Below are 12,940 nucleotides of genomic sequence, written 5' to 3'. Positions count from 1 at the left end.
GGGCAAGAGTAAAGTCCGGATGATCAGAAGTAATGAAAAGTGTGTAATTGACTAAATAACCCACAAGAGAATAGGGACAGAATCTCTTGTTTTAAAAAGAAATGCATCCACCACACACACACACACACACACACACACACACACACAATTCTGAGAACTTTAAAATAACATTTTGATGTTAAGAGACATTTTGATGATATTATGAGGTCTTCAGGATGGTGGGTCTTTTTTTGCGGCCTCTTACTGTGAAAGACCACCTCCTTTGGGAGTTGTGATTTGACAAGCTTTGAGTGTGCTTTTGGGATCGGTCCCCACTCCGGGAATGTTTCCCAGTTTGAGAAAAAGATGCCTGTTCTTTTGGTTTACTATGGTATTTTCCCATCTGGCTGTACTATAAATTTGTAAACATTAAAAGGGAGCAAGATGGTCTTATTTTTTCACAGTCTGCAGATTTCCAACAAACATTATGCGAGTATGTGTGTTCATGCATATGGCACTGCTTGTAAGCTGGACAGCAGAAAAAAATAATATGACTAGAATCTTCTTCAAAAGTATCCAATAATTATACAACACTTTCAAATAATTATAATTGAATGATTTGAATGAAATATGAAAATATGAAGAAAAGAAAAAAAACTTAGCATGCTGCAGGTCATTGACAAATGCGATCTCATCTGCATATACTCACAAATGCCACACACACATATACATTAAACACTAAGGGCCCTATTTTAACGATCTGAAACGCAAGTATCAAGCGCAAAACGCAAGTAGCTTTGTGGGCGGTTCTTGGGCACTGTTGCTATTATACCGGCGGGATAAATGACTCTTGCGCCCGACGCAAATCTAAAATGGGTTGGTCTGAAGTAGCTTCATTATTCATAGGTGTGGTTTGGGCGTAACGTGAAATAAACCAATCAGAGCGTCATCTCACATTCCCTTTAAAAGCAGGCGCGCTTGTTCCATGGCGGATTGCTATTATAACGGCGGATTTGCCAGGCGCGCGCCAGGAGCAGTTCACAGCCGAGGAGACCGACGTTCTCGTCAGGGACGTTGGGGATGGAGAAACACACCCAAATTAACTTCGGTTAAACAGGCGTATGATAATTTGGGTAAATGTGTAAGCTAGATGTATGCTTTTATAATAAACTATCTATCTATCTATCTATCTATCTATCTATCTATCTATCTATCTATCTATCTATCTATCTATCTATGGTCTGTGGAGGGAAAAGTCCGCTTTGCGCGTGTGCAGAATAGGAATGATACATGCGTCGGTGTACAAAGTCAATTGTGCTGGGTGCAAGATAGGGCCCTAGGTGTTTGCCATCAAAAATGTCATTGTTTTATACAAACCTGTTTTAATCTATTTTATACTTTTATGAAAGGCACAACAGTGTACAAACAAACCTGTTTGTGACTGTGAGGTGATGGAAGAAATGTTCATACAGATGGAAGTACACACTGTAAACCTGATGTTATTTAGATGTAATACATGTTCCAAGTTAGTGAAATAGTTGGGTATTAGGCTAAAGATGGCATTTTGTGTTGTTGCCCTCACAGAGTACATCCCGTTCCTCAGCTACTTCAATTCAGGTACAGTACTGTCTGATTAGAATGATATGAGTGCTAGTTGTGTTTGTAGCATTACTAGCAGCATAGGAATATTCAATGTTATTGTGTAGCTGTGTAGTAATATTATTAGTAGTAAATGTATCCAGTTCTCACAACTTAAATGTAATTTAAAAGGAATAATTAATCAAGTGTTTTTTTAATTTTATTTTGCTTTATGTCCACCCACCACATAGTCAGGAAAAAAGCAACTCTATTAAGGTCTCTTGATTTTAGCAATATCGATCCCAACCGCTGTAAAGATCCCTGCCTTAAAGAGCGTTAATGAATAAAATGGCTTCTTCATTTTCAGCTGATTGGAGGGCATGCATTGACTCTTTTAATTACTGGAGAGAAGAAATTGGTTGTGCATGCCTTATCCTTTAATTGTTTTTCCCACAGCCAGTCCTTAATTGGGACTCCCTTGTGTTTATCGATTCACTTTGATGTGCTTTAATTTGGATGACGTGCAATATATATATATATATATATATATATATATATATATATATATATATATATATATATTAGTTTGCAGATGGGTTCTGCCCAGCTCTCTGTGAATGTGGTTTGTGTCAAGGCTGTGTATGCGCATGAGTGCGGTCACACTCATCAAAGCAGGAGGTGTTATGCTGTGAGGGAAATTTCACAGCAGGTAAAGAGCTGCAGGATCAAATAGGCCCCTTAGTCCAGCACCACACATGAGATGCTGTATGAATGCACGTCCACTGATTCGAGCAGTTAAACCTTGGGCTCCTGCTGCCACCTTTTTCTTTGTGAGGTCAGTCTTAATAAACTTTGAAAGTTTAGTTCAGCTCTATTCAGTTTATTCATATACACAGTTTTTCACAGAACATACTATATTGTTCCAAAGCAATTTTACAATAGTGCCTTAAAACCACCAGAGTTAGTGACAAGCACATTTAAAATGCATAAATTGTTATATTCAAACACATTCAATTGTTATATATTGAACAAACTTTGAAGCTTTAGAATATTGATTGCTTGATTGCTTGATTGCTTGATTGCTTGATTGCTTGATTGCTTGCTTGATTGATTGATTGATTGATTGCCTGCTCGATTGATTGATTGATTGATTGATTGATTGATTGATTGATTGATTGGTTGATTGATTGATTGATTGATTGATTGATTGATTGATCGACCATTTTTCTCCAGAGACAGTGTAGTTCCACTTCTAAAGTTAATAAGAGGATAGTTTACTGTATGAAGACTAATGAAATATATACTTTGGAAGGTATAATTGTAAGCAGTAAAAGAAACAAGCATGATTTTGGCCTGGCAAAGTAATTGTTTATTTTCAAAGGTACTTGAGTAAAGTTCACGTTTCATAACCCAATATATGTATAATAATTGAAGTATAATTACTCAAGTACTGTACAATTCTGTCACAGCTTCTCCTTTCTGTCTAGAATGAGCAGCAGAACAGAGAGGGTCGTCACAATGCCAGAGTTTCAGAAATTGACACCAGTACCACTGACATTTCAAGATTTGTGAAACCACAGTAAAAACTATTATGCTAAATAACAAAAACCAAATTAAAACGGTTAAATGTTATTATAAATTTGAACAAATTAAAGTAATTAAAGTATTTTGTAATTAATAAAACATTACTCATGCAATTATTCAAGTAAACAGTTAGAAGTAAATGGCAAGAACAATGAGTGGTTTTCCCTTTTTCTTGTCGATATTGTTGTTTGATTAATATTAATGCTCTAATTCTTGTCTGGTATCATAATATATGTTTTGTTTTAGAATTGAGATGCTGCCAAAGTGCTGCATTGTGTGATTTATGTCCTGCTAAGTGATGATTTTAGGTATTTGATGCTATTAGAGAGTGCTTTTGTAGTGCATTGACTGTGATAGACTAGTTCATTATGATTAAGTCGCAATGTCTAGTTTGTGTAAATGGCTTGATTTCTTCACAGGGTGCATCAAGGCAGCATCACTTCTATCATGCCAGTTCCTCCACATGCATCAACAACTAACTGATTGTGCTTTGTTTTGACCACTTTAGGGAACTTTACTTTAGCGGAGCTGGGCATTTGTGAACCATCCCCGCATCAGAACGCATACTGCCCTGAGATCGGCCTCTTGCAGCGCGGTTACTCTCTGAGCGCCGGCTCCGACGCGGACTCTGACCCAGAGGGCCCTATCTCACCAGAGAGAGCCATCCAGCTGTGGGGGGGCCAAGGCATCAAGTCCCGTCGCAGTTCTGGCCTCTCCAGCCGGGAGAACTCGGCACTCACCCTCACCGACTCTGACAACGAGAACAAGTCTGATGACGAATCAGGTGAGAGATTGTTTCAGAGAGCGAGAGAGCAGCGAGCGAGTTTCGTGTTTATGAGAAACTGAGGGTGTGAGAGAAATCTTTAAGGCTTTTAGAGTGTAAGGTGTGTGAGAACAGATGCCAAAAATGTGCAACATGTGATAAAACATTCACTTTTATATGCTTTCGACTCATTTAGAGCTGAATGCATTTCGGATACCTTTTGTGTTACTCTTACCTGGGTGTTATAGCCTCACTGTGCATTGGTAATCATTCCCCAATGACACAAGCTGCTTTTGTTAGTCAAACTGCAAGCTTATCTGCCACTGGAAATGCATATAAATATACTGGATACATCATGACGTCACACTCATTTAATATAAAAAGACTGTACACAGAATTTTTTTTTTTTTTTTATGTCAAATGATGCATGTTCGTCAAGCGAAAAAACATTGTGAAAAACAATCTTCCATTGATGTTGTTGTTGACGACTGAATCCTCATCGGCACCTTCCTAGCTGTAATTCTGCAACATGTTCCTTGTTTCCACACTTCCTTGTTAATTTGGTGGCATCCTTAATCTTAGCATAGTTTGTAGAAAATGTCAGAGTAGGTTAATGAAAAGACAAAACCCATCCTAATTAATTGAGTTCTCACCATATCACACCTCAAGCAGATCCATCAGCTGTGAATTCCAGCATCGCACAAACTCGCTCTGACAATTTATCAAACTACTCTACAGCTATTAAACACATAAAGAAACACCTTGGAAAGCAGTCATCTTCATCTTGCCGGCTGATAATTGCCTCACAGATAATTGCCATGCTAATCTCCTGGCCGCTGTTTTTTTATGGCACAGAAAAACGCATAGGCACAACATGTGCCAGTCACCGGATTGCATGCCTGTCTGCTCAGACAGCAGTGGACGCAAGCTGGACACCGTCTCTCAGCTCTGCACTGTGGCTCATTCCCACTGCAATCCCAATTAAACGTCGCCCAGGCTGTGCCTGATAATCTGGGCAGGATGTGTCACAGAGGAACCATCTATGATAAATTAAGTAAAAGACCTTTACAATACTTTTTTAAGATTGTAATATATTACCTTGCACCAACAGCAGTAATACTGAGATTCAATAAATATAGTTTTGAGTTTTTATGCTTTTTAGGAGACCAAGCAACAATTTACCTAAAGACACTTGGGCTTATACATGCAAAACTTTGTCCAATCCCATTTATACATAAATGTTGCTGAATTGGAAATATCGAACCAATTTTAATTTGACCAGATACAGTATGTGTTCAGTATGCTATTCCAAATAGCATACAATATTTTTGTATTATTTCTGCTATGTAAAGATAAGAATTCAGTTTGATGCATACTAGCATAATACTTTTTACAATTTTTACAATATATATTTAAAGTAATTAAGTTTAATATTCAGAATAACATGCTATGAAGATATAGATTTATGAAGAGAATAATTCAATATCCTATTCCAAATATTATTTCTGCCATTTAAAGATAAGAATTCAGTATGCTATTTTGAATAGTATACTAGCACACTACTCTTACCATTTCTGCCATACAAAGAAAATAATTCAGTATACTTTTTTGAATAGCTAACTAGCATACTACCGTAAGGGTTTCTACAATATAAATATTTGAAGAAATGAATTCAGTATGCTTTTGCATAATGCATTATAGCATACTATTACTGTTTCTGCCATATATTGAATGAGTTCAGCATGTTACTACTAGCATACTTCTCTTGCCGCTTCTGCCATATAAATGTCAAAAATTATGAATTCAGAATGCTATTAAATTTAACATACTACTCTTACTGTTTCTACAATATAAATATTTCAATAAAGGTTTTCAGTAGGTAATTTATATCTTTATATGAATTCAGTATACTAAAGATGTAGCAGAAATAGTAAGAGTATAATGCTATTCCAAATTCAATTATCTTAACCATTTTACTGAGCAAATGTGGCATGCGGCATCTTTTTAGGGCCAAGGGGCTAACATACGTTTACAATATCAGTCAGATAAATTCACAGCAATGGCTGCCAAGAGCCAATCAAAATACAGCTGCCATTATTTTAAATTATGATCAATTGTCATGGACGTTTGTATTTAAGTGTGGTGTTTCCATTAGGATCATTTTACCTAGTTTTGTGAGAACTGGCCTTAAGTGTCATTGGATTCACTCTGTTCTCCACACATGTTCTTAAAATGTTGCTTTTGGCTATATGCATTTTTTTTGTTTTTTTTTTGTGGTGATGCTAACATGAAAAAAATAGATAAGGTGTGACTGATACCTCTGTGAGTCTGTGCTTGAGAAAATCAAGCTTTCTTGCTGTTGAACTGAATTAGAAGCGGGATATCTTTCAGTAAATGTGATCTCACAAGGAAGAAAGCATATGTTCAAAATAGAAGCAAGTAAACCTGTCATTTCTGTCTTTCCACTTCTAACACTCTTTGAAGCCTCACCCTTATCTTTGCCCCTTTTTCTTTCACAATTGTTGTGCATGTTGATGCACTTCAATATCCTTCTCTCTCTCATTTTCCTTTTTTTGCCCTGTTATTATGGATGTGTCAGCAGCACCAATCACATTGAAAGACAGGTGTCACTCACAGAGGGAGAGAGAATGGGGTCAGAAGGAAATTTTCATCCATTATCACCCTCCGTCTGCCTCTTCCAAAATACTCTCCCTGACGTAAAGGCAGCTTTCAAAGTCTACCACCCGCTTTGACTAAAACATCCATTTGTGCTTTTGAGATGTTAAGTCTAGACATGGGCTTACTAGTCAATATCTGATTGGGCACGGAGTCAGAAGTTGTTAGGATAAAAATAGCAGCCGCTCTTCCAGGTTCTTCAGACGAGCAGCTTTTAACAAAGACTCGGCATTGCTGAAAAATACAGTAAAGACAGCAATATTGTGAAATTATAACATTTAAAAAATAACTGTTTTCTATTTTAATATATTTTAAAATTTACTTTTGTGAAGCAAAGCTGAAATTTCAGCAGCCATTACTCCAGTCTCCAGTTTTACATGATCCTTTAGAAATCATTTGAATATGCTGATTTGCTGCTCAAGAAACATTTATCATTATTACCAATGTTGAAAACAGTTGTGCTGCTTAATAATTTTGTGGAAATCATGATACGTTTTTTTTTTTTCAGGATTCTTTAATGAATAGAAAGTTCAAAAGAACTGCATTTATTTGAAATTGAAATAGTCTGTTATCATTTTAAAGACATTACTGTCACTTTTAAACAGTTTAATGCATCCTTATTGAAAAAAAACCCCACTATTAACTATAACTTGTTGCTTATTAGTATGTATTTTTCTAGGATATTGGCTGATTATTATTATTATTATTATTATGTATGCCTTATTCTGCTTGACTATTTTCTACATCCCTTAATCCTACCCAATTCCTTCCCAATACCTAAACGTAACAACTACCTTACTAACTATTAATATGCAGAAATTAGGAGTTTATTAGGGGTTTGTTAAGGTAAAAGTCGTAGTTAATAGTGAAAACTGGACGCTAATCTAAAGTGTGACAAAAAAAAACAAAAAAAAAAAACACTTTGAATGGTATACAACTTTCTAAGTTAAATATGCATTGGTGCAAAAATGATCAAATTTATTAACAGCCGTATCATACTACAATGGACGCAAATACATATTTGATCAAAAATCGTATACCAGAAACAGCCATTGGGGGCCGTAGTGATATGTCCCATTTTGTCTTCTATAGAGATTGTATTCCTACAAAATCATCATTTGTTGCAGAAGCAGCTTAAACAAAATGACAAGCTTTCTTCTTTAGGACAGGCCATATCTTTTTTTCTAACTTTGATTTCTCTAATTCTCTAATAAAGAATGCAAAGTAAGACTGACTAACTGCTAGTTTGTCAGACAAGTTCCTAATACATAGTCTTAACATAATGGCTGCGTTTATGCAACAGGCCACTGGTCTTTTTAAAACAACCTAACATAATGATCACGGTCTGTGAAATATAGTTAATGTCAAATGCTGAGTGCCTTCAGATCAATAAAGATCTTGTAGCATGTAGAAAATGTTTCAACGAACACACAAAGCACTTGTTGGTTGTTCAGCTTAGCATTAATCTAAACTAGCTCTTTCCTGGGTTGATAGAAGAAGTGTCACCGCCGAGAATTTGTTTGTAACAGTAATTCCATATATAGCACATCATTCACCATCATAACAAAAGCTTAATTCATACTGTAACTCGAACACACCAGTAGTAGTGTTTCGAGTCAGCTCAATTTAAAAAAGTCAATAGGAAATTAAAGAGTGTGATTCCCTCTGAGGCGGATAAAACTAACTCTCGTTCGACTCTTTCTGCTTATCGATGGCGTCTGTTCCGTGTAATCCTCTTAGAAAATTTCCCTCGCACCTTTTTGATTCTGGGTAAGGTGCACAGGGAGCTTGATAATGAGGCCAGGTGATTGTCTTATTAAGCAGCCTGGATGACTGGAAGCCTCTTCGATTTGAGTGACTGATTAATGCCCACATGTTACAGCTCTCAGAGCAAAGAGTCAGTGATCTTTACGTGTCTGGGGTTCCATTACACCGCATGGGTGCTGTCATTTCCTGCTGCTGTCTCTATAGTATTTAACTCTAGTATTTCCAGTGTATATTGCTATTCATGCAGGTGCGAAGCGTTGGCCGGCTGTCCAGGCGAGGGTGGCTGTCATTTCTGCACTCCGCCGCGTGTTTGTTTGCATAAGTAATTGCACTCCAGCCAGATAAGAAATTATCCCATCATTCGGTCGCGGTCCCATGCGAGTTACGTTTGGCGGCGGTTCGGCGATCAGTGTTTCGCATCACGTTCGGTAAACAAAGCCACATTGGCGCCCCATGCTGCGAGAAGAGTTGGGCGGCTTTTGTTTGCTGGATTATTTGTATTCTGCCACTCTGATCTGACTCACTAAACATTTAAGAAGCTTTGTTGGGGACTCAGAAAAAAAATTGTTTCCTTCTTGAATAATTAAGTTTGAAGCTTAAATGTTTCCCTGCTGTGTGTCTGTCTGTCTGTGTGGGAAGCCCATGACCATAGACATGCAGCACATTGAGAATGACCGATAATTGCTGTTGTGTGTCAGAGAGGATTGTGGCACTGACCATTACGTTTCATTATTACAACAACTGCAGTGTTTTTTTGTTTTTTTTTATCAGCTCCACTTACTCTGAATGAATAACCATGAATCATGCTTTGGTTAATGTGAATTTTGCAATGACATGGGGGCAGTCTTGCATTAAACCAACAAGATTGAACCAAACCGATTGTGCCCCTTTATGCAGACGCGTAGCGCAAGTGAGATTTGTGCCGAAGATTATAGTATGAATGAGGCTCTCTGCAAATAACTGCAATCAATCCTGTAATGGGAGCATCAGGAGAGGTCTCGTTAATACGGAAGAAAAGAGCATCAGTAGAAGAAGAGAGAAATCAAAGTTGCATGCTGGGATATTCATATCTAAGAGGGGAGACTGGAATTATTTGATACTCGCTGAAATGAGTTGACTGCATGTGGGCTAAAGGAACATCGTACAGATGCATGAAGCGATTTGTGTGATTGCAGGATGTGTTTAATGAATATCGCACTATTTAGCATACGCTGCTGAAAAAGGATGCTGATTGGTGGGAGACCTGTGGGATTGTGCCAGAATATATTTCTTGAAATTATGTTTTAACTTTCTTTGAGGTGAACTCAAATTAAGAGTTTAATTGCACAACTAATGACCCTCGATGAAACACATCAGCTTTTACGATTGTTTCTTACACATCTCATGTTAGGCAAATGGAAGGGCCACTCTAAGTCAAATACCAACTATTTATGAACTCCATTTCACTTTTACTTTTCAGCCGCCGTTTTGTCCTTTGCCATTTACAAATGTTTAACTTCTTATCTTACGTTGAATAGAAACAATAAATCAATAAACAACATTTTCTTATGGCTGCTGGTTGACAGTGAAGTGGATACAATCATTTGTGAAGAAGCCTCTCTCTTTTCTGTCAGAAAATTTTAGCGAGCTTTTTGTGAATCTCCACAAAGGTTGTATCGACCTCCTCCACTAAAGTTGTAAAGGAGGGAAATGTCATTGATGAAAGTTAAAGGCACACTGTGAAACTTTTCAACCTTCATAATATATTTCCAAGACAACTTGTGATGGTACATCGACTTACAATAGGTTGAATGACACGTCTGCCATAGCCTGACGGGGTCTGTATCGCTTTTACTGGCACTATGTAACTTCGGGGTTCGGGTAGTAACCCAAGTACAAAAAGAACGACAAAATTCGACTGCTTTACGGCATACGTCACTTCCCCCACCACTTCCTCAAATTTGGACGTGAGAGGCCAACCAGCGTTTGTTTTCGGCTTTCGTGCGTATGTTTTTGTCATGGGGCTGTTTACACCTGGCCACTTCATGTGTTTTCTCAGATGGGATAGCTATCTGATCGTGAAAAGACCAGGTGTAAATGCCCTCCGAAACGCATTCAAGACGGATTTGAATCCGATCGCTCAAACCACTTCAGGAGGAGGTCTGTGCCGCATTCCAGACGAAACTGGACAAGTGTAAATGCATCTGGTTGTTGAAACCACATGTAAATTGTACTCCTCTCAAAAATGCTAAAAATAAAAACGTGTGAGAGCGTGTTATAGGCTATATGTTATAGACAGATATGACGACGCTCCTGGAACACACATCACCGCAGATGAGCAACTGAGCATAGTCATAAAGAGAACGTGCAAACTATCGCAAATCAAAGTGAAAGTAAGTCGCAGACGCTTAACACACAATCATCATCATTAAAAGTAAAGAAATTAAATGATCTTACCAGGGCTGTTACTGCTCTCTCTTATTGCGGATTTTGATTTTGAAATTTTAGCTGATGATCAATAAAATGCTGTTCATATCTGTTGCTTTCGGTGACGTGCATTCCATTAAATCTGCATACAGCGCGGGAATTGAAGATCGGATTTAAATCCGTTTCGCAAAAACACATTTATGTGACCAGGTGTAAATGGAATTGTTTTGATAAATCAGATAGCTATCCGATCTGAGAAAACGACAGTGCAAGTATTCCATAGCGACTCTAGGGGTCGCTGTTTGACAAAAACACAATTCCTTCACAGTGTGCCTTTAAACAAACTCTGACACGTTTAAAATGAATATGCAGGACAAACAAAACTGTTTTTGATTGCAATTCTGTGGTATATTGAATATACAACTGCATTGTATTATTATTGTTAATAATATTAATAATAACAAACAAATAGGTACTTTTTTGTTTTGTGTTTTTTTGTTAGTGGTTGATATTCACTATATTGTTACTTTTTAAAAGTGCATGCTAATTTTTTGTTTGTGTTGTCCTGGTCGATATGTCAGTGGGTTTGTCATTTATACTGGCACCTGACACTGACGTCAGAATCACACAGAAGTTGCAACACTGAGAAAATTAACTTCAATTTTCTTTTGCAAGTATTGCAATATTTAAGCCAATTTCACATTTAAGATTAAGTAAAATCTACTTAACTAATTGAAGTTATACCTACATTTAAATAACTGCATTTAACTTGGCCAGTTAGAGTTTGTTGAGTAATTTCTACTTATTTGAAGTTTACTTAGCAAAACTCTGTTTCAAATACATTTTACTCAAACAATGTAACATTGAATTAAGACATGCTTTCAAAGTGTATGCTCTACTTAGAACATCTAAGTAAATAATACGGTAGATATTGTGTAGACAATATATCTACATAATAGAATGTGGTACCCACCCGAACACAGATACCTCAATACTTGGTACACAATAATGATAATATTCGTTGTGTCATTTTGAGTAGAAAATGAACTCCAGATGTCACAAAACAGCAAGTTATTAATCTTAAAAACAACAGTAATGATAAAACATTGTAAATACAGCTGAAAAACAGTGAAAAATGCTACCTTAATAATTATCCATGCCCCCGTGCATGATGGGAACACCAGTATCAGAAAGTTGAGTATAGGTTTTATTTAATTTGATAATGTTAATATTTATGCTTTCATTTCTACAAACTTAAATTGAGTACTAATATAGAATTTATTTTCTGTAATATTTATTCCACCACAGAATCATTTTTATCAGTGAATGCCATTGTAGGAATCTAATGCACACGTTTAATTCCATGAAGTTATGAAGATTAAGCAAATAATATTTGGCTAGTCATGTAATCTCAACATGAAGTGAAGTGTGCAGCTATTGTTTTCTGTTGACCTAACATACAACGCTGAACAAACAAACAAATAAAGCAACAAACTGCTGCTCTTTTCATTTCCCCAAACGTTTAGGAAAATTTACGGGCAGCCGGCAGCTATGCTCGTAAAAGTCTTTATACTGTCGCCATTCGCAGGTGAAAGAAGAACACTTGTAAATTTCTGCAGCAGCGTCCATGCCCTACATCCGAATAACACTGATCTTGGGGAAGAATGATTAAAACATGCATTAGATGATATAAGAGTTGGCGTGGGCATTGATTCAAGCATTAAATATTCCTGCCTTTTACAACTCTCCCTTGAGAGGTCTCTTTCAGTCCTCTTCCTTGCTTCCCATCCAATATTGGAGTCAAGATTGCCATTGCTGGGTTCATTACATTGCAGCTTTAGTTAATGAAACGGACCCAGGCCGACGCAGGGGCCCTTTATGTGCTCCGATCAATCGGGCCCCAGTAAATCTGAGCTTAACCGTCCCCTTTCATCTCAATGCAATGTTGATATTTCTGCTGCCACTGGCCAACCGTCAGACACCACAATATATCATAAAGGGGGGTGAAGATGGAAGTTATATTTAGCTGCCTGACCTTTCTGAGACGTACATCTGTCTGTCACCCTACAGTCTTTGTGTGTGTGTGCTGTGCTGATTGTTATTTACTGTCGACAATGCTGGTCCTAATGTCAACTCGGGGGGGCTCTATTAGTGGAACCTGTGGTGCACACACACACACATTGGCTA

At 37.3% G+C, this 12,940-nt stretch overlaps 1 protein-coding gene across 1 annotated transcript in view; it reads left to right on the top strand.

Moving 5' to 3' along the window:
* The window catches only part of tenm2a (teneurin transmembrane protein 2a), a 297,220-nt gene that overhangs the window by 69,663 nt on the left and 214,617 nt on the right, over positions 1-12,940 (top strand). The window contains exon 3 of the mRNA XM_084133288.1: positions 3,650-3,925. Coding sequence (XP_083989414.1) covers positions 3,650-3,925 — 276 coding nt within the window. The remainder of the gene's footprint in view (positions 1-3,649; positions 3,926-12,940) is intronic.

The sequence above is a fragment of the Abramis brama genome, assembly GCF_963993115.1.
Source record: "Abramis brama genome assembly, chromosome: 13".
Taxonomy (NCBI): Eukaryota; Metazoa; Chordata; class Actinopteri; order Cypriniformes; family Leuciscidae; genus Abramis; species Abramis brama.
Note: the sequence above shows the minus strand (reverse complement) of the source record. Positions and strands in the feature narration are given on the sequence as shown.